The sequence below is a fragment of the Phaethon aethereus genome, assembly GCF_964289735.1.
Source record: "Phaethon aethereus genome assembly, chromosome: W".
Taxonomy (NCBI): Eukaryota; Metazoa; Chordata; class Aves; order Phaethontiformes; family Phaethontidae; genus Phaethon; species Phaethon aethereus.
The window spans coordinates 27,006,265-27,029,455 of record NC_138581.1 but is presented as its reverse complement, the minus strand read 5'-3'; the positions used below and the strand labels follow the sequence as shown (position 1 = coordinate 27,029,455).

The window sequence follows — 23,191 nt, the reverse complement described above, 5'->3', positions numbered from 1 at the left end:
TACCTATAAACCGAGGGGAACGCCTAGGAGTACCGGTATATACAGACGCATTAGAAACTCACAACTGAAGGGGAAAAAAAAAAAAGAGCTACAAATAGGAAAGTGGAAAGATAATGAGTGGCCACCTGAAAGAATAATAGCATATTATGACCCAGCGACATGGGCAGAAGATGGGTCCTGGGGATATAGGACCCCCATTTATATGTTGAATAGAATAATTAGGTTACAAGCCGTAGTGGAAATAATTGTAAATAAAACGGGTGATGCTTTAGGATTGGTGGCTAAACAAAATACTAAAATGCGTACAGCCCTATATCAAAATAGACTCGCGCTAGACTATTTACTAGCACAGGAAGGAGGAGTCTGTGGAAAATTTAATCTCACAAATTGTTGTTTGGAGATAGATGATGAAGGAAAAGCTATCAATGAATTAGTAAGAGAAATGAAGAAGATAGCCCATGTACCAGTCCAAACATGGAATGGAATAAATGTCCAAAGAGTATGGACAACGTGGGAAAATTTATTTTCAGAGAACTGGGTAACGAAAATCATTGTCGTTTTGTTAGGATTGTTTGGAGGTATGTTAATAATACCATGTCTAATTCCTTGTCTTTCACGAGCTGTAGCTTCTGCGATTAATGGAATGAAATTTACAGCCACTCCAATAGAACCAACACAGAGTGAGAGAAAACATGTTTTAATGTTGGTAAAACATATAGAGGAACCTGAGTTAATACCCATCAAACAAACATTAAATAAATTTTACACGAATCACAGTGGTGAAAAAGAAAACGGGGGGTTGTGAGGAATGAGTGATTCGTGTAAAGAAAATCTAGTGAATATATGCTTGAAGCAAATGTCATTTATATTGAAATAAAAGAATGTATGTAGGGCATGACCATAAACAGGAGAGTGGTGTTAAATAGAAGAAACCATAATCTTTATGTAACTTCTTGATATGTGTAGCTTATGTAGCCTCCTGATATGTGTATGTTAGTTCCTGATATACTAGTGCAAACCAGTGTTGTAGATAACCGCAGAAATGTCGAGAAGATGTATAGCCAAATAAGGTAGCATTATATAAGTAGAAAAACAGAGCGCATGCACAAACAGAGAGGTCATGTAGAGTGCACGGACGAAGAGGAGCATCTTCCTCCCAACGACCACCAGACGACCACCTAAAAAAGGATGAAGCATGCGCAGACCGGGGAAGTGGTGACGCGCTTAGAGAAGGAGTCATCTTCCAAGAAAAAGGCGGAGAAAAGCGAGAAACGAAGCCTAGAGAAGTATAAAGGAAGGAATTGTAAGAAGTGAAGGTGTGCGTCTTGGTGGAGCGGAGACTCCCGGCGCACCCAGCGCTGTTTGCTTGCCTCTATTCATTTAATAAATTGTAAACTTAAATTGGAATCCTGTTTGGGACTAAATCATTTATCACACCAGGAAACACAGATAGCATTGAACCACTCTCCCTCTCCTACCCTGTAGAGCTTAATGTGGTAGTGCCAGCAGGACAGGATAGTTTCTGATGACACGAGGGACATTGCTGAGCAAATAAAGCCTCTAGTGCACATGGAAAAGATTGACCCCAAACGATTAATGTGATTGAAAAGCTGGGCAGTTAAGACATTAGTTTTGTTAGTGTTTTTCTAAAATGCCTTTTAAGGGCAAATCAAAACAGAGAGAGGGGAATGAAGGACTACATATCAGTGTGTTGTCAACTGCAATTAGTATTTTTTTCTTCACTTGGGGATGTCAATACAAGTGGACACTTCTTGAAATTAATGCCATTTAAAACATCAATAAATGCTAATATTGGTAATTTTCCTCTTCCCATTGGGGAAATATCTGTTAGAAAACATATTACCTAACAATACAAAAACATCAGACTTACTGGAATTCATGCTTCCGTGTAACTGCATCTCAATGCTACTTTTTTTTTTTCTTAAAGCACCATTCTTGTATCATACCTAGTAATCCTTTTATCTTTTAAGTAATACATGAAACTAATATCCTTTACTGCAGGAGGTGTTGTTTAACAAAAGCATAAAACCAGGAACTGCATACAGTATAAAAGCAAGTATATACCTATTTACAATAAAATAGTAAAGCAATAGTATACGTAACAGGAACAGTTAGGATACACGATACTTTATAGTGGAATTGTTTCTGATATAACCAAAGTTAGAACTGGAAACCAATTTTGAATAGAAGAAAATAGTTCAGTTGGAAGGGACCTACAATGATCATCTAGTCCAAGTGCCTGACCATTTCAGGGCTGACCAAAAGTTAAACCACGTTGTTAAGGGCATTGTCCAAATGCCTCTTAAACAGTGACAGGCATGAGGCATTGGCCACCTCTCTAGGAAGCCTGTTCCAGTGTTTGACCACTCTCTCACAGTGAAGAAATGTTTCCTAATGTCAACTCTGAACCTCCCCTGGTGCAGCTTTGAGCCATTCCCACGCATCCTGTCACTGGATACCTGGGAGAAAAGATCAGCACCTCCCTCTCCCCTGCCTCAAGAGGCTGTAGAGAGCAATGAGGTCTTCCCTCAGCCTCCTTCTCTCCAAACTAGACAAACCCAGAGTCCTTAGCCACTTCTCATAGGACATGCCTTCCAGCCCTTTCACCAGCTTTGTTGCCCTCCTCTGGATGCATTCAAGTACCTTAATACCCCTGTTAACCAGGACCGCTGATAAATGATGGAGAGTGGCTTGGCAAGCTCCTCCACCAGCTCCCTCAGTACTCTTGGGTGGATCCCATCAGGCCCCATAGACTTGTGGGTGTCCAGGTGGCATAGCAGGTTGTTAACTGCTTCCTCCTGGATTATGGGGAGTTTATTCCGCTCTCCATCCCTGTCTTTCAGCTCAGGGAGCTGAATACCCTGAGGATACTTAGTCTGACTATTAAAGACTGAGGCAAAGAAGGCATTAAGTACCTCAGCCTTCTCCTCAACCTTGGTGACAATGCTCCCTCCCCACATCCAGTAAGGGATTGAGATTCTCCTTGGCTCTCTTCTTGTTGTTAATATATTTGTAGAAGCATTTTGTGTTATCCCTTATGACTGTGGCCAGATTGAGTCCTAGCTGGGCTTTTGCCTTTCTAATTTTCTCTCTGCATGACCTAACAAGATCCTTGTACTCTTCCTGAGTTGCCTTCCCCTTTTTACAAAGGTGATAAACTCTCCTTTTTTCCCCCGAGTCCCAGCAAAAGCTCCCTGTTCAGCCAGGCCAGTTGTCTTCTCCGCCAGCTCATCTTATGGCACATGGGGACCGCCTCCTCCTGCGCCTTTAAGATTTCCTTCTTGAAGATTGTCCAGCCTTCCTGGACCCCTTTGCCCTTCAGGATTGTCTCCCAAGGGACTCTCTCAACCAGTGACCTGAACAGGCCGAAGTCTGCCCTGCAGAAGTCCATGGTAGCAGTTTTCCTGACTCCCCTCCTTACTTCACTCAGAATCGAGAATTCTATCATGTCATGGTCGCTAAGCCCAAGACGGCCTCCGACCACCACATCTGCCACCAGTCCTCTGTAAACAGCAGGTCAAGCGAGGCACCTCCCGTGGTAGGCTCACTTACCAGCTGCGTCAGGAAGTTATCCTACACACACTCCAGGAACCTCCCAGATTGTTTCCTCTCTGCCGTGTTATACTTCCAGCAGATGTCCGGTAAGTTGAAGTCCCCTACAAGAACAAGGGCCAGCGATTGTGAGACTTCTGCCAGTTGCTTGTAGAATGCTTCATCTGCCTCTTCATCCTGGTTGGGTGGTCTGTAACAGACTCCCAGCAGGATATCTGCCTTGTTTGCTTTCCCCCTCATCCTTACCCATAAGCACTCGACTTGGTCATCACAATCGTTAAGTTCTATACAATCAAAACACTCCCTAACATACAGAGCCACCCCACCACCTCTCCTTCCATGTCTATCCCTTCTGAAGAGCTTATAGCCATTTATTGCAGCACTCCAGCCATGTGAGTCATCCCACTATGTTTCTGTGGTGGCGACTAAGTCATAGCTGTCCCGCTGCACAATGGCTTCCAGCTCCTCCTGTTTGCTGCCCATGCTGCATGCATTTGTGTACATGCACTTGAACAGGGCTATCAATTTCGCCCCCAATATCATGCCACCCCTAGGCTCATCTCTAGTGATGAGCAAGAATCCTTTTCCCCCTTGGAAATAATTGCACTCCATCTGCTGCCAGCAGGCCCAGTGCCTTCCCTTCACCCAATAGGCAGGTGACCTTATCACGGAAGGATATCAAATTAGTTAAATAAGACTTTCCCTCTGTGAACCCATGTTGATCGTGCCCAATGATTGCATTGTTCTTTAAATGTCTTTCAATAGCACCCAGTATGATCTTCTCCATAATTTTTCCAGGAACTGAGGTAAGACTAACAGGTCTGTTGTTTCCTGGGTCTTCCCTCATGCCCTTCTCTAAAAACTGGAATAACATTGGCCAGCTTCCAGTCAGCAGGGACCTCCCCAGACTCCCGAGACCTTTGGTAGATGATCAAGAGGGGTCCTGCCATAACATCCACTAGCTCCTTCAGTACTCTGAGATGAATCCTATCAGGCCCCATGGACTTGTGAACTTTCATCTGATACAGCTGGTCCCTTACAATTTCAGTGTTCACAAATGGCAAGTCACTGTTCCCACACTCATGGTCCTCCAACTCAGGGGACCAGACAGCCCAAGGTCTATCAGTATTATTAAAGACCGAGGAAAAAAAAAGCATTGAATGCCTCCGCTTTGTCTTCAATCCCTATTAGTCAGGTGACTGTCATGAACAAGTATTGATCCAGTATTTTCTTTAGACCTCCTCTTGCTATTAACATACTTTAAAAAGCCCTTCTTGTTGTCTGACACAACACTAGCCAGTTTCAACTCTAATTGAGCTTTGGCCTTTTGTATCTTCTCCCTACATACGAACCACAGCTCTGTAATCTTCCTGCAAAGCCTGACCTCACTTCCAGAGATCATACCATTTCTTTTTCCTCCTGAGTTCCAAGAGGAGTTCCCTGTTCAGCCAAGCTGGTCTTCTGCCCCACTTGCTTGACTTTCAACACTGTGGGTTTGCCGGCTCCTGTGCTTCTAAAAGGCAGTTCTTCAAAACTGACCAGCACTTGTGGACTCCTAAGTCCTCAAAAGCAGATTCCCAGGGTATTCTGCTAAATATCTCCCTGAACAGCTTAAAGTTTGCTCTCCTCAAATCCAGGGTAGCATCTCTGCTGACTTTTTTTTTTTTCCTTTTTTTGTAGTTATACAGACAGCTCCAGAAATGCTCAACCTCTCCTTACTGGAAAGTACATATTTTTAACACACAAGCATAACTTATGGGACCAAGAATGTGACTGTATTCTTTTTATTTTATTTTGGGAGGATTTCTTTTTGCCAGCTAAAATCGCTGCATTCTTCAAGGGCAGGACTTGCCTAAGGACTCTACATTTGTTGCATTATATTACCTGAGGCCTGATGCAGCTGAGCTTAAGATGTTTTCTTTTTGTGCAAGTAATGCTTTCTATCATTTCAAGCTGTTCCTCCAGTCTTGCATACTTGTAAGGTTTCTACAACTTTATTGACTACTGTATAAAAAGTAGAAATCCCTGCATAACAAATAAAGGTAGGATTGTTATCGATACATTAGGCACCAGCTATTCCTGCTATTAAGAAAGCTTGCTCTACAGAAGCTCATCTCAGTTCTTAGAAATTCTTCGTACTTTAGAAAAAAAAAGTTTATCCTCTGACACTCCTCAGTCCTGGATCTCCATTCTTCCCATGGAAATTTCCATAATGTTGTTAATTCTGTACAAATGGAGACAAAAACTTAAATACAACTTTAGAAGTGCTCTATATTAAGGCTAAACTGTACAGGAACATCTTTTAACAAGCCTCTGATATGCTAGCATAAAATGAGGTTTTTGATATATAAACTAATGTGGCATTCAAGTTTTCATCTCCATAACCTCAGTAATACAAACTGCTTTCCTGTTAAATGTTTTCCATACATCATAGTATTGTATATAACTTCATACACAATCTAAAAGTTGGTTAAAAGGTAAAATATTTTAAATAAGTTTCTCCAAAGCACTGAAAGTTAAAAATAACTACAAACCAGGATTTTCCTTCATAATTTTTAATACTTTTAACTTTTAAATACTGGTTTAAAATTTGTTATTGTAACATGGAAGAGCCAACTTCCACATACTCAAAAATGATTCATGTTTTGAGTCTGTAGATGAACAGTAGCAATTCAAATACAGTGTTACCTGTACAACTTGACAAAAATATAGGTGGACAATCTGATTAGTTGAAAGAGAATCTGCACAACTTCAGATAAGCCAGCTCAGCCCAATTAAGTAAAAGGTAATTTTTTTTCCAAAGTGCATCACATTTTTCACAGATAAATTTGTCAAAAATAAGATGTTCAGGTTCCTAGACAGGGTAACATCTCATCCTCATTCCCAATACAAGTTCTACCAAGTAATTTCCTTCAGATCTAGTTCAGCAACATCCAAATTCTCCAAATGAACACAGATATTCAGAGAACAATATCTGATGGAGAAGATAGCGGTGTTCTCAGCCCTTCAAATTGGTTCAGCTTATAAAAACAGCCATTCTAGAGTCATGGGCTGCTTCTGCAAAGATCACATCTGTATAAATACTACAGGTCCATTAACAGGAAGAGAACTCAGTGCACAGATATGTGGCAGTGACTGGAAAGAGGGGTGGGGCTCAAGAGACAGGGGAAATTTTATAAAACCATAAAAGGAAGATCCCTTCTGGAAGAAAAGACCTAATGGCTACTTGCACATGGACAATCTGAGAGGCCAATAGAGAGCTGCCTTTTTTCATTTGTTTTTAAAGAGGTCAATTAATAACTATTTCTTAATCTTGCAACTCCTTCCATATTCTTTAAGGATCCTTTTACAACTGATTGGGCAGGGCTAGCTGTAGTGAAGTACCAGTGCCTTTATCTAAAAGTAAAATAGTCTTTACAAATAAGTATGTGTAGTTTAATTTTATTTACAGAATGAATTGCAAAAGTACATCACATTTAGTGCAAATGCAACTAATGATATAAGATTTATATACTGCTTTGTAAACTTTCCATACCTTTATAAAATAAACCCATCCAATTAAATAAATAAACAGTTAGTTACTTGCCTGTGTTCAACAACTACAAGAAATGGCAAATAAGGAGTTAAACTCTCTATATTTTGGACGTTTTTTGGTGTTTTTTTTTTTATATTCCCATCAGTGGCTATGATGGAATGAACCATTGCTTGGTTGACTGTAAAATGATGAAGTACATTTGAGGTAAGATTTTCAAATTTTTTTTAACATCACTATATAAAATGTTCACTAGTGATATTAGTAAACGTACAAATTTTCATCTTATTTGCCTTACTAGCATTAACATATAGGCACTTTTCTACATATTCAAATTAACAGAATAACTGTAATAAGGCATGTTCCATGCACACCATTAGAAAAAGGCAAATAAAAAGGGAAGAGTTATACAGCATGAAATCTGCGTGCATGTGTAATCATGTCTTATGTATGATTTCATCTCTATAGAGAAGATGAACAGATAAAGTAGTTTTTTCAACACTGCAGATCACATTTCATCATTCACCAAATCTTCATTAAGTTACTATCTTTTATTTATTTTCAGGCACCTACCATACTATATCAAATAAGACTTTCAGGTTGGGCGGGGGGGGGGATAAAAAAAATATATTAAACTTTTTTCTTGAGATACACAGGTCAGTGAAACACCCATCAGTCTCTGAAGAGTTTCCAACTACAGGACATGGATAAAAGACCTTAAAGTCAGTACCAGTCTGTCTGGTCTCTTAATGATCATCTTCAGAATCAAAGGCAGGCAAATATCTGACATTTAAATTCTCACAGCAACTAGAGGGAACTTTCCAATAAGAACTACACATCCTTATAGCTCTGATGGGTTTTTACTCAAGAGGCAAGTATAAGTGGAGCTCATTTTCTATACAAACCTCATAGCATGACTTTATTAAGATGAGGAAAACACATGCAGAATCTGAAAATAATGTACTCATTCTAGGCTGGGAATGTTGTCCTATGTAGTCCAAATCACTTCAATAAATATTATAGTGTACCTTCTCACAGCTTCAGGAAAGCCCTAGATATCATGCAAGAAAGCAGTCCACATATATCATGGACAGATGACTTCTAGCTTTCCGGCACTCTCTTGCCCTCTAATGCAGAAGCTTACTAGAAATTTCTGGATCATGTTTAATAACAAAAATTCTGTAGCACATATTACATAACTAAAAAATACAATAGAAATATAAAGATACCTGGAAAAAAAATAAAGCTTTTCACACTCTTACTCCTTCAGAGCCAAAAATCTTCATAAGAGTAAGACAATAGAAAAGGCAAAGTCATAAGGATATTGACAGCCCTCAATTATTAACTGACATTTTATGTAACAAGATGATTCATTATAGAAACAAGCAGCAATGAACTATGATTATACAAAGCAAAGCAAAACCTGCCACTAAGTCACCTAGGCTTTACTGAACTCCCTCCCAAAATACCACACAGATTTTTGTGCATATAAAGCACATACAGTATGCTATACGTGCATTTGTCTTTTGTACTTTTTAGACATGCACAAAAACTGCACGAGTATCTTAGGAATGTTGATAGTGAAATTCTACAATTTGTTTAAAATTAAAGCAGTAACCCATATTGGTGATTCAAAGTTGTACACATTCTTCCTCTTCTAAAGCAAGCAAATAAAGCAAGCCATATGCATTATCAATACATCTATTTATAATTATACACTGATACCACAAGAAAATTTAGGAGAGCGCTAGTGTTAAATATTCAGCCTCATGGTGTCACAACACTTCTTTACTTCATTATACAAAGCCTAGAACTTTGGCCATAAAAAGACTGTAGATCCTTCATTCCAGCATGGAGTGCTCTATGCATAGTCACTTCAACGTGGAATGCTCACCCGGTCTTGTTCTGATCACTGCAGGTAAGCAAAGACAAAATACTGTACTGAAAATTTTGAACACTAATAGGAAAACAAGAACTTGTTAAATCCCTTAAATAGTATCAGCACTGCTATTATCACGTTTGAACTGTTGGCTCATGACATCCATGTTTTAAATGGTTCACCTACACTAGTTCTCTAACAATGTACAATTAAAAATGTAAACATTACAGGGCTGTTACAGAAGGATCAAATTACTAAGACTTTTGGAGTCTGACATAATAAATAGAACCTAAAAATAGAGGTAGCTTATGTCATGCATAGAAAAGTGATAAAAAACTAATTTTCAGATCATGCTATAATAGTCAAGCTACCAAGTGCTACTTTGTAGCTGGAATTCAGTGGTTTGACACTACAGTTATATGTAATTAAGTATACAGCAAGAGTCTACACTAACAAAAATTAAGCAAAGCCTTACTTAGCACAAAGGCTTATGTCTGACAGATTCAGACATCTCCAAAAGTGATCGAGAAATTATGTTCTAATGTCACATCATCATTTAAACATTAAAATAATTTTAGATTATCCCAATGACCTATACCATTAAAATACATCCATTAACTTCAGAAAGCATCTGTAAATCCCTTTTCTTTCTTAGGCTCAACAGAAAGACTAAAAACTTAAGTCACAGTCTTTTAAATACTCCAGTAATTGACACTGGTTTGTCAGAAAAGTTCCATTAATAAAAATCCTAGATCTAAACTATTCTGTCAATATAAAATAATACTTTAACCTTCATAATATTCTATCAGATATGCAATTATAACTATAATTTAAGATATCAAAATCTCATGAGGCTCTAGAGAAACTTCAGTATGTATTCTTTTCAGAACAAGTGTAAAATGCCTGTGATAGCTGAGGAAAAAAAACTTCATCCTTTTATACTTCTACATAAATTATACATGCATGCAAAAACTTGCAAGACAAACTAGTAAGTCTACAAAAACTAATGCTTGATAACTTGTGCAGCCCTTATTTTTCATGCTAATAATACACATGAATTACATGAATGTTTTAAAAAGTATATTGCATACATATTAAAACTAAGCACTGAATTCATGCTAATTATAAAACATTTCTAGATTGTACAGTTCTGTTTGGCCTTAAATATTTACAACAGTGAATCAAGAATAAAAAATGAATGTATACCTGCTAATACTAGAATAAAATAGGCTTTCCTGCCGTTTTCTCTTGCACGTATGATGTAAAACGCTTTAAGAATTTTGGATATTCTCGTTTTGCCACTGCCCGTAACACTGATGCTGGTGCCCATCCTCCTGGGTTCACTAGAAGTAGACAGGAACCCAGACATTGAAATACAACAAATCTGCTAACTAGAAAAGAAAATTTAAGTTTGTATTCCTGCAACTGTTTCTGAAGTAACAGGAAAGAATAATCAGCAGAATTTACGCCCTTACAGCTTGTATTGCAGCACTTTCTATTCTTAATACTCTAATTCAGTCCAGTTCTATGATGTCACTATTTAGAAAACATTAAACATGATGTGTTGTCTTTGGGGAATGCCCAAATGAAAGATGATATTTTTTAAGTACTTCCAAGAAACAACAGAAAAAGAGACTCAAGTTACTTCTTATTTCAAAGAAAACAGAAGTCAGTCTTAACTTTTCAATAACTGCTGCATTTGCCTGCAGAATTGGTACATAGCCAATGTCTTACAAATTATTTTTAAACAAATTTGAAATTTTAAACAATTTTGAAATTTTAAACACTTTTAAACAAAGTTTGAACTGATTCTAAAATATGTTTAAATTCACAGGTCAAGTACTTTGTTGAAAAAACTGCCATTTCCCATATAATCACAGTTCAGAATCTGTCAATGAAAATGTATTTTTTAAATAATTGGGAAATTTCTAAACAGGAAACAAAGCAGCTTACCCCAGAGTTTAACATCATATAGTATCACTATATGATATATAGTACAACTATTCTATGATTCTATTTGTACAGGATTGAATACAAGTTGCATCACTCCTATATGGCAAAGATTTACTGAACCCACTTTTCAGACTTTGATTCTTTAGTAAGCCATGTAATAGGTGGTCAAAAATAATAAGCAGGTGAGATACTCAAAGTGTTTTGTTGCTGCAGGAGAGGAGCTAATAGGTATATGGTTCCAATACTATATTACACCGCTAAATACCGGGTACAGTAACAATACAGTTTGGCTTTGCTAACTTTGCATTCAATACCAAAGATTCTATCAGTTAAAAAAATTTAAAAATATGTAGACTCGATTATACAACTTGCAAGCATCCTCATACAAAATTTATTTGTCCCTTCTTAATATTGAGGGTAAGAACTGTATCTTTACTATCAGCAGCTTTTCAGACTAACAAGAGGAATTGGGGGAAAAAAATGACAGCAATATATGAATAAAAAAACCCAGACTATCACTGAAGCTAAAAGCTTATGCCAAGTCATCCCAATTGCAGACATTTCTTCTGCCCACCCCCCTCCACCCCAAGGTTCAGGTACTTAGGACTGAGCTACACATTACTTTCATTTATTCCTCCCAGAATGCCATACAATGAAAAATCCCACTCACTGATTGATGTAGCACATGAATTTGAGTCTTTTTAACCATGAAGAGCACAAGTGTGATCCTATATATAAGTTTAACAGAAAACTGCATCAACTTTTTTTTGCCAGTATTCAGCTCCCCAGAATTAGCATATATCATGAATATCATACTGAAAAAATTTAGACTTACCATTAGCTACATATGTAATCTTGCATAGGATATTGTCCCTGCTTATTTCCTTGTTCCCCTCTGGTGGGCTTACTAACGTCTGACAAATCATAGCAATGTTTATTTTGGCACGGACACAGCGATTGTTCAGCTGCCAAAAATAAAGAATGAAACATTTGTAAGCTTCAAACTAAGTTTATTTCAGCATATTTGACTGCTAACATTTTAATTTAGTATAAAGCCTAAGACACTCCAAAAGTTGTGTTTTGGGAGTTTGTGTTCTAGCACTACATGGATGTAACATGAATGTGAATGAAAGGTACATGGGTGAATAGGGAAAGGGTTAAATTGAAATGCCTGAATCTCAGGTTTCCATTTGCTGAATACAATGAATTATTTCAATTATTGACACAACTAAGGAAACATCTAAAGAATAACACATCAGCATTTACAAACATCAGTTAGTAACTTTTCCCTTGTAAGCAGGCAATGGCATAGCAATCAGCACAGAAACACTCCTAAGAAAACAATCGTTGCTACTATCCGACAGAACCAAGGCAGAACTGTGTAAGCTGGAGGTTTAACAGATTCCATATCTACAGTTATACAAGCCTATTCCCATGTCTGACAATACCGAACAGTTATTGATTTGATTCCATACAAAGTAACCTCATTTCTTTAAAATGTTTTCACATCTCCAGAAATTTTGCTTCCATTTTTCTGCAACACCTTAGATCTGCCAACTGTTGAGATAAGGTAAGAAAGCTTTTGGCTCAGAATGCCTTCATCAGGTCACTGTATCATCTGGTTTAAACAAACTGTATTTTTGCATACTCCCCCCCTTACACTAGTACTGCAAGACCATCACCACATAATAGAAAAATGGTATCTTAAAAGCAGAACTTGATAAAATGAAAATGACACTTACAGGAGCACTGTCATGTTCCACAGAGAAATTGCATACAATCCATGTTTCCAGATCATTTTCACTGAATGCTGGTATCTTTTTGATGGCAGACAAATACAGCACATCCCTTTGAGAAGCTGGCCACACCCTCTGCAGAGAAACACCTGAATATAAGCTTTTCCAGTTTTGCAAATTAAGTACTTACTATCCTTAGATAAAGGAAAAAAACAAACAAGGCAAAACAGGTCAGTCATTTAAGTAAAAAAGTTTCAAGTTAGTAATTTAATGTAATTTTCAAAACTGAAACAGAACATAGGTGTTATACAGATGTGTATCAGGTTATATGGCTACACTTCCTTTTAAAAAAATTAAGGCAAAAGTTTAAGGCCTTTGAAAGGCAGGAAGCCAAGCTGCAATGACTTTTTCAGTAGACAACCATGAAGAGGCACTTCCCTGCTTGTTCTCTCAACCTCAGGTTTACATTGTACTTAATACTTATAAGCCACAAACTGAACTAGTGGTTAAGTACAAATAGATGCATCTACAGTTATTTATGTCTCCATAAATATGGGGAGGGAGGGAGAGAGAAAGAGAACAAGAAATATTTATAACATTATTTCAAGCTGCTACTACTTTAGTGAGACAGATATGGTAAACTGGTGTTATCTAAGAGAAAGTTTCAGAAGTAAAGCGTCTGATAAAATAAAGTAAAACTATACAGAAGCCATTTTCCTTACACTCAAAATGGGAAAAAAGTCCCCAGCTTTTACCACAACACTATACAGTTCACACAACTGCCTTCTTAAAAAAAAAAATGTCTGCTGTTACAGCAGTTTTAAGGTAACCACATTACTAGTAAAACTGTAAAAAAATAGATTTGTTTTAATATTTGAGTACACTAATACTTGGAATCATGCAAGATTAAAGATTAATTTGTACACTTCATTCCCAATTTTTTTGAACCTGTTAGGTTACAGTTATTGGGTTAAGTCAAATCAACATTCTAATGAAGCTACATAAGAACTGGTTGGGGTGAAAAATCATAATGAAGTTAAAAGAACAAATGTTGTACCAGAAATTATACCACCTCATAATGCAAATGCATATGTCAACTAATCGTGGTTGCCTTAATACAACAAAACATATGATACAGTGGTATGGGTTTCTTCCTTGTAGTTAGTGTCAATTTATTGCTTCAGTTTGCTTTAGATGACCCTTGCCTTGATGGCAGTGATATACTTAAGAGATTAAAAACAGTCCTCATTTGTTATTACAAGCTCTATCAGACACATACACAACCAATTATGCTATCAAGCCAAGTTTGAAAAATTGACAAAACTGCAGTTTAATAGAGAACTTGTTCTGAACTGTTGTTTTGAATAGTATTTCGAGTTGTTAAGACATTAAAGTATTTCAGAACAGATTAGAACACATATGCCCCAGACTGTCTCACTAAGGTGTGTATACAGGTGAAGTGTTATTACCTTATGCATCTGGTAAATGATGATTGCATTATCAGCTAAATTTTCCACAACATAGAAATTTTCAATTGTTGCTAAAAGGGGGGGGGAGGGGGGAAAAATCCATCAGTAAATGTCATGGTTTAACTCGGCAGGTAGCTAAGACAACCACACAGCCATTCATTCCACCTCCACCTCCACCCCCCCCCCACCCCCCCCCCCGTGGGATGGGGGAGAGAATCGGAAAAAAGGTGTAACTCATGGGCTGAGATAAAGACAGTTTAATAGGACAGGAAAAAAAAAAGATAAAAGAATATACAAAACAAGTGATGCAAAGCACAATTACTCACCACCCTGCCGATCAATGCCCAGTTAGTTCCTGAGCCACGACACCTCCCCAGCCAACTCACCCAGTTTATATACTGGGCATGACGTCATATGGTATGGAATATCCCTTTGGCCAGCCTGGGTCAGCTGTCCTGGCTGTGTCCCCTCCCAGCTTCCTGTGCACCCCCAGCCTGCTCGCTGGCAGGCCAGCACAAGAAGCTGAACAGTCCTTGACTGCTTAGCAACAACTGAAAACATCAGTGTGTTATCAACATTATTCTCATCTCAAATCTAAAACACAGCACTATACCAGCTATCAGGAAGAAAATTAACTCTATCCCAGCTGAAACCAGGACAGTAAACAAGCACAGATATTAGGTCAATGTTATAAACAATATGCTTGCTGATAAGCAGTTTAAGAATGGATTCCTTACTTTCCCAGTCATTACGAACATCAACACTCCAGAAGTAGTGGCAAACTTCATGCCCTGTTACCCCTTTAACAGCATGTGTTGCTTTCAAAGGATCTAAAACTATTCCATTCTCTTCCACCTCTCTTCTGTACACCTGTGGCCAAATAAAAAAAAAGAAATGCAGAACAGAATTTGTCAAAACTGTTCAAAAACTTACCTAGAAGACTAACACATGAATAATTTGCCATGTCAGTGTTCTCTGGTAACTACCAATGCAAACGTTCTTACATGGACCTTCACATAAAATACCAGTATTTTGAGAATCTCTACTCCAAAAATGATTAAGCTACCTTATTTACCACTATGCACAAGAATGCATAAAAGCACAGTGGAGTAGCCGACAGTAACTTGCTACCATATAACATTTTCATACATTGAATTTACATACCATTTTGATACCAAGTTTTAAGTAGGAGAAAATTAGAAAGGAATCTGCAAAGACAAAGCTATTGCAAGAGTTGCATAAGATTTTACATGAATAAATACATTAGACTGCAGCTCTTGTAGACTCCAGTCCTAATTTAAACAATGCTATTCTTAGAGAGAAGTTTTAACAGCATAACTTGCTTAGTGATACTATTCAAAGAGAATCGTAGAATCACAGAATCTTTGGCTTAGAAGGGTCCTTACAAGGTCATCTAGTCCAACACCCCTACAATGAGCAGTGACATCTTCAACTAGACCAGGTTACTCAGAATAAAACTATCTGTCCTAACAGCATATCATATATCAATTAAGCAGAAGAGCAAATGCTTACCTTCATTTCTCCTTCTTCTACCACCAGCTGCCAATTGGCATCTCCCCCTACATCTTGCAAGGAATACGTCATATGGTTTTGTACCATCTCTTCCACCTTTAAAAGAAAAAAATACACATTTTTAAATCATTCCTTCCATCTTCTTGGGCAGGTGACTGTACAGTATTGGAAGACACAAGTCAGTATTTCAAATCCTGTGCAGGAGCTGAACTTGGACAACAGAGCTTTCTATCACCAAGCTGACAGAGCATATCTATGATGTCAAGCTGAGCGGCACAGCTGACATGCCTGAGGGATGGGATGCCATCCAGAGGGACCTGGACAAGCTTGAGAAGTGGTCCCATGTGAACCTCATGAGGTTCAACAAGGCCAAGTGCAGGGTCCTGCACCTGGGTCAGGGCAACCCCCAGTATCAGTATAGGCTGGGCGATGAAGGGATTGAGAGCAGCCCTGCTGAGAAGGACTTGGGGGTACTGGTGGATGAAAAACTGGACATGAGGAGGCAGGGTGCCCTCGCAGCCCAGAAGGCCAACCGTATCCTGGGCTGCATCCAAAGAAGCGTGGCCAGCAGGTCGAGGGAGGTGATTCTGCCCCTCTACTCCGCTCTGGTGAGACCCCCCTGGAGTACTATGTCCAGCTCTGGAGCCCTCAGCACAGGAAAGACATGGACCTGTTGGAACGGGTCCGGAGGAGGGCCACAAAAATGATCAGAGGGATGGAACACCTCTCCTATGAGGACAGGCTGAGAGACTTGGGGTGGTTCAGCCTGGAGAAGAGATGGCTCCAGGGAGACCTTACTGCAGCCTTCCAGTACTTAGGGGCTTAGAAGAAAAATGGGGACAGACTTTTTAGCAGGGCCTGTTGAAATAGGACAAGGGGTAATGGTTTTAAACTAAAAGAGGGTAGATTTAGACTAGACATAAGGAAGAAATTTTTTCACAGTGAGGGTGGTGAAACACAGGTTGCCCAGAGAGGTGATAGATGCCCCATCCCTGGAAACATTCAGGGTCAGGTTGGACGTGGCTCTGAGCAACCTGATCTAGTTGAAGATGCCCCTGCTCATTGCAGGGGCTTGGACTAGATGACCTTTAAAGGTCCCTTCCAACACAAAGATTCTATTATTCTATGATCACAAGTCAAGAACAAGCAGATACTTCTGGCCTTCAGAAACAACAGCCAAAATCTTGATTCAACTTCCAACTTCATTCTTTATGGGTGTATACTGAGGGGTTAAAAGATGGGATTTTGGTCTGTAGTTGGACACTGGCAGAGGGGTTAAAAAGGTGGAATTTCGGAGAATAGCATCATGTTCCAACCATGGACCACATGGTGGCATATATACGGAGGGGTTAAAAGATGGGATTTTGGTCCGTAGTTGGACCCTGGGTAAGAAGTAGATAGCAGAGAAAACCACAGCAGAGGGATTGAAAGATGGACTTTCGATCTGTGAGAACATCGCAGTTAACACAGTGAGAAAAACAGATAGCTGGGTTGAGAAGTAGATAACAGGCTGGGTAGGAAAAACCAGATGGTTTCCCACAGAGATAAGAAAGTTGAACAATACTAGGGGAGGACGTGGAGGGAGGAATCCTTGCAACATCTTGCTATTGGGTTAAGCATGATTGATAATATGCCGTGTGTACAAAGCCTACAAACCAATAGATGGGATGGCTATGGTGTGTGCAGCGCGCCTGACCAGCGGGCGCATATGCCATAGGCTCCCTATGTTAAGAGTCAGCAACAGAGGCGTGTTTCGGCACTCGCTGGTCACGTGTGTCGAAACCCGCTCCTCTGCAAATGTATAAATACCGGGATTTCCCAAAGAGCAGGGGATTTGGTGTACGGTGAGGCCACCATTGCCTCCGTGGGGACGCCCACATAAAGCTGGCACCTACCGACTGCTGAGCTGAGCACGCAGCACAAGACGACACAAGAATGTACGGATGTACCATCTTCATCACAGTCCTCGGGTCAGTAAGACAATCGCTTTGCAAGATACCCTTAGTGTAATGCATGCTTGTAGGTAATAAACGCTTATTGCTTTTCCCCTTGTAGTCTGTGTATATGTGTCTACCCTTCTCGGGAATCCTCAAAACCACCCTAGGACAATGGGTACTTCCCTATCTTTCTTTTGCACCTCTAAACTGTCAAAACTCACTATTTCTACCTAAGACAGTTTTATTTCAGCATGTAGGAAATTACCTCAGGTATCTCCAAATAGAATTACAATGCATTGTAAGATTTGAAAGACAATATTCACTGAAGAGCATTTAAAAAGCTGAACAAGGTGGGGGGAGAGGAGGCAGACAAGCTCTAAAAAAGTGAATGCATATCAGAAGTCACATTGAAACAGCAGTGAAGGAAATAGTCACGAGCAAAGCATGCCTATACTGTTTCATTGGCACAGCTGCCAGCTAGACAAACAGAACAGAAATGCTTATATTCCAAAAAATTACGATGATGCAGACTCCACTATTATAAAATACCCATTTAAAAATTATTTAGCTAGACAATTGCGTGCTTTTCTTAAAAGCCAAATATTTGATATGTTTTTATCAAGCTATGTGAATACCTCTTTTTTTCTCTTCCAAATTATGTGCATGAAAATGGGTGGTGGGACAGGAAATGGATTTTCATTTTAAATATACAGTCTTATTCTGTTTCTTTTGTGTCCGTCCCCCCATTTCCAAATCCCACTCTCACCCAAATAAAAATAGAGACAAAAATATAAAGTATCCATTGCTGTGTAATATTCACAAGTGCTAGAAACAATTTAATAAATTTTTCCATCTGAAAGGTAGGCAACTACTAAAGCTCATCACAGGAAATAAGTCCATGTACTTGACACTATTTTCCTGAATTACTAGAAAAACCTTTTTAAAAAGGAAAAGCACTGCAAGCAAAGGTTAGTCAATTGACCAACATACAGATTAGTCTACAAAGTGTACAATCACAGAATTAATAGCCTGAACCTATAAGTGTTTTTTTGCACAACTTACAAAAATATTTTATATACACACTAGGCTTCATAACTGTTATAAATTTACCTGTCCAATTGAGTGACAGAGGCTAGTCAAAGAAATTTTTGATTTATTAAAGCAAGCGACCAGTAAGCAAAACAGCGCTGGGCGGCTGGGGAGTCTCCTGCTCTACCAACGGCCGGCAACTTAACAGGTCTTTCAGTCCTCTCTTTATACCTTTTTTCACTCGCGCCTTCTCTCGAATCTTCCAATTGCAATCTACTCCGCTCCCCCCTCCCCTTCTACCTCAGGGCATGTTTTGTCTTGTCTGGGCTTGTTTTGTCTTGTTGCCGGGCTTGTTTTGTCTTGTAGCCAGGGGTATTCAAGGTGTTAAGCACCGATTTCTTATCATGCTGTTCCATCTTACTATACAGTTCTTTCATTCTTAGCATTACCATCTAAACTTTAATGCTTTAAGAAAACTTTAGCAAACATGGTTCTAACACATATACACAGAGTTTGATGAACAAAACAGTTTACAGTTTATCACAATAACCTATAAAACATAATTGAGCAAGTAGTACACGTATAAAACAAAATTAAAAAATACTTAATGACCTTTTTCTGATACAATATAGAATTGAAAGATATTATTTACTTCTAATTTAAAGCAGTAATTTTGTTTGTAAAACATACTCTTTGGGCAATACACTTAATATCAGGAAGAAAAACAGTAACTGAATCAAGTCAAAACCCTCAAAGTAAAACATAAAAATAAAAACCTTTCAATATAAATTTGACTTTATCTTAACTATAAAATTCTCTACAGAAACACAAGTTATCAGTCCAGTTTTGGGGGTTTTCTTGGATTGTTTTTTTTTTTTTTGTGGTTTTTTTTTTTTTTTTTTTTTTTTTTTTAAGTTGTAATGAACTATAAACACCCGGAAGATCTGTGCTTCTGCTTTTAGACAGGCCATCTTTTCCTGCCACTTACTAACAGGTTTCCTACAAAATGTTCTTTTTTTTTTTTTTCTCCAGTGACACAATGACAGTACAATCCAAGCCAGGTAAGAATGTAGGCTATTTAAATATTCAAGGTCACACTTCTTTCAGAAAAGAATCCTCTCCATGCTCCCAACCTTTACCTGCAACATCTTCAGGTCCCTCTCACTCTTCTCCCCTAGCTCCTAATCTGTTAAGGACAAAGCTGGCGTTTATATGTTTGTTTTGTATTTTGCTGCTTTTTGCTTTATGCTAAATGCAAAGGTAAGAGGGGAATTGATACCCCCAGTATCAATACAGGCTGGGGGATGAAGGGATTGAGAGCAGCCCTGCCGAGAAGGACTTGGGGGTGTTGAAGGCATGCAAGGAATGAAGTTGGGGGTATTGTTTAGCCTCTGTGAGCAGTTAACAAGGCGTAACCTTGAGGGAAGGAGCAAGATAATCACAAAAGAAACACAACTACTCAACCTTGAGTGAACTATCCTAATTAACATCTAATTAACATGTAATGTGCATGATAGAAACCTGCCCCTGGGCAGGGAAAGCCCCCTCCTCACAGAGCATGCCTAGGAAAAAAGAAGGACACTGTGACTTTAAGTGGAGACGAGGCTTGTGAGAACCAATGGGAACAAGGGTAATGGAGCCAACTTTTAAAAAATACTGATAACTGTTGCTCGAAGTGTATAAATATTTTCTGTAATTATAATAGAACCTTATCACTTACAAGTGACAAACAAAATTTAAAGACAAAATTAAACCTTTGATTTAAAAGCAAGAAAAACTATTCAATTTGAAGCAAAGACCATATCCAGGCCACACAAAACAGGTGTTCTTTTATTACTTTTATTATAATCGGCAATGCAAAATTTTCAAGTTGTAGGCATTTTTATTAAAGCTACTGAAATCAATCCAACAGTTTCACAAGATTTGGGCCTCTGCACAAGTGATATGCATGAAAGCAGAATGTAAAAAGACAACCGTTTAGTATAGGAACAGAGAGGTTTTTTTTGTCTCAACATACTAGTTTAAAGCAAGCAGTGATTTATGTATCAAAAACCCCAGGATGAAATACAGCAAAGATATGCAACCCCCACTCTACACATTAATACAGTACCTGGGCGCTGAATCTGTGAACATCAGAGGCACTGACTAGATCAATGGAAGACATGGAGGAAGAGCGACTATAGGGCTACCAGAGACAGACAAAAAAACCAAGTAATCAGAACAAAGGCACAACAGAGCATTTGGTACCAACTTTGCAAGCACAAGATAATGAAGAAAAGGAAAACAAAAGCACCATAAGCAGCAAGCACAGCAGTGAACACTGATTTCATGCACCTATTATGTATTATGCTCCCAGTGTAGCCCTAAGAAGAGCATAGTGTTTCTAGTAACACTAAAAAAAGTCAACTGGTCCTAATGCAAGTGACTGGATTTTTAAAATATATTTTTTTAAATCAATTAAATGAATTTTGGTGAAGGTATCTTAAAAACACTGCGGTTAGCAAGTTGGGATTTTTTTTCCCCTTTAATATAGTCTCCAACTTACAAGCTTGATACAAGTCAAGAGTATTCTAAATAGATACTGAAATCAGTATTTTTTTGAGCCAAAACAGAAAACACTGAAAGTTATACTAGAAACACAATCTTACCTATCCATATAAAATATTATATAGAAATATGTCAGCCCATTATTCAGAGGAGATAACGAGAAGTATCTTACCTTTTGGACAAATCTATGAGTCCCCACAGCAGAATATGCATCTCCAGAAAGTAAGGATGTTGGCCAGTGTAATCTGACCTTTTCACTTTGGGACTGCAACAAAATAGGTTTAATTATTGGTAGCCAGCTGCTACTGGGTGGACTATGAAACAGAGTGAGGCATCCTCAATCTATATAGTGGTTACAACAACTAATGCTGTCCATGACAGACCTGAAGTTGTCATCCTCCTGGAGTTCTCAGGAAGTGAATGGGCCTGGACACTGAATTACCCATCCATCTATACTTCAAGGTGTATTTCCAGGTTAAGCAAAATAGATTGGCAGCATTAAGGATGTTGCATCCATGTAGTAGTACAAGAGTCACTCAAAACTTTTACTTTCCGCTAAGAGACCCCAACATAGATAAACTGTTGGGCACTATATGTCTACTAGAAGGTCTTATAATTCCTAACCAAGTCATTGTATTCACTATATTCATAAGCCTAAAACCTTTTAAGACAAAGGAGACACCACTTTGTTATTCCCTCTCATTTTATACACTACTATATGTTCTCATATTCTATATATTTCGTCACATGCATCTTATCCCTTTTTGATCCTTGTCACTGAAGTGTATTCAAGAAATGAGTTCGAAAAATAGCCAGAGCCTACACAATTTTTTAATAAAAACAAACACCAACAGAACTATGTCTTTCCTATTTCACATATTGCTACAGTCAAAAGGAACTTCAGAGCAATAATTAAGTTTTAAAAAATAGCTGCAGTATTTGATATTCTTATTTGCACAGGGCATCAGTTACATATAAAGATAAGTTTTATACAGGACCAATACACTTATTTAGGAATTAGAAACCAAAGACATTCAATTAGCTTAACACTTATACTATCCTTTTCTATGCAAGCTGTGAAGTCACTTTCTCAAAATTAGTGTTAAGCAATGATATTTAACTGTACAAATATTAAGTAGTGAATTCCACTTATAAGTGTCAGTATAAAATATCTAGAGTTTCAGGAGATGCACCCCAGGACTAAGTCACAGAAGTCTTCCATGAAGTGCCCATCATTAACACATTTCTCAAGTATCAATACCTGTTCTTCCATTTTATCCTGTCTATCGAGAGCAGCTTCAACAGCATCAAAGAATTCTTCTTCATTAATCAGACTATTAGGACCCTCCTAGAGGATAAGAAACAAAACTAGTTCAAAATTTTTGAGACACGAGAGCTCCGCTTAAGTTTAATATTAGAAATAGATATTTATATATTATGCATATAACTGAAAGAAGGAAATTTCTTCCATATACCTCAAATATTTTCACCAATATTCTTATATTACAGTTCATCTGAAAACCTTACTTGTTAAAGGAAGTTATTTCCTTTAACTACAGTTTAGGGGTAGTTCTAGAAACAAGCAAAAAAACAGGAAACTGAAGACTGAGTAATACAGTGTCAATATGCTTTGATTTAGGTTTTAATTAACATATATCTTCTCTTAAAAATGTTTACAGTGTGTCAGTAAAGTAAACATATTAACATAATTGTGTAGTTAGACTCCTTCTAAGTATTCCAGTGCCTTAGGGTGGATTTCAGATATGAGCTCAAAGCACAAGACAAGAGAAAACCCTGGGGATCACTACTGAAAATTCTTGGAAGGTTGTTTAACAAAAAACAGCAGGTAGAGTTGAGTCAACTACTAAAAACCCGTGTCCACTAAGTAAAATGGTAATTTAAGACGACTAGGTTTACTGCTTTTATTATACTGTAAAACAAACTGGTCCAGCAAATTTCAAAAACCTACTTTACAACAGGGATATCTGGGAGAAGCATATTAG

The 23,191-nt window shown here is 38.2% G+C and overlaps 1 protein-coding gene across 2 annotated transcripts in view; it reads right to left on the bottom strand.

Annotated features, from left to right (window-relative positions):
* Positions 1-10,199: 10,199 nt before the first annotated feature.
* LOC309415257 (ceramide transfer protein-like) overlaps positions 10,200-23,191 on the bottom strand; it is a gene marked incomplete at both ends in the record, with an annotated part of 145,897 nt that continues 132,905 nt past the window's right edge. The window contains 9 exons of one of the 2 annotated variants that reach the window (XM_082012723.1): positions 10,200-10,327; positions 11,773-11,902; positions 12,680-12,808; positions 14,143-14,213; positions 14,880-15,012; positions 15,676-15,771; positions 20,752-20,826; positions 21,361-21,453; positions 22,450-22,536. In XM_082012723.1, coding sequence (XP_081868849.1) covers positions 10,200-10,327; positions 11,773-11,902; positions 12,680-12,808; positions 14,143-14,213; positions 14,880-15,012; positions 15,676-15,771; positions 20,752-20,826; positions 21,361-21,453; positions 22,450-22,536 — 942 coding nt within the window. The remainder of the gene's footprint in view (positions 10,328-11,772; positions 11,903-12,679; positions 12,809-14,142; positions 14,214-14,879; positions 15,013-15,675; positions 15,772-20,751; positions 20,827-21,360; positions 21,454-22,449; positions 22,537-23,191) is intronic. The other variant, XM_082012724.1, reaches the window with a different exon arrangement.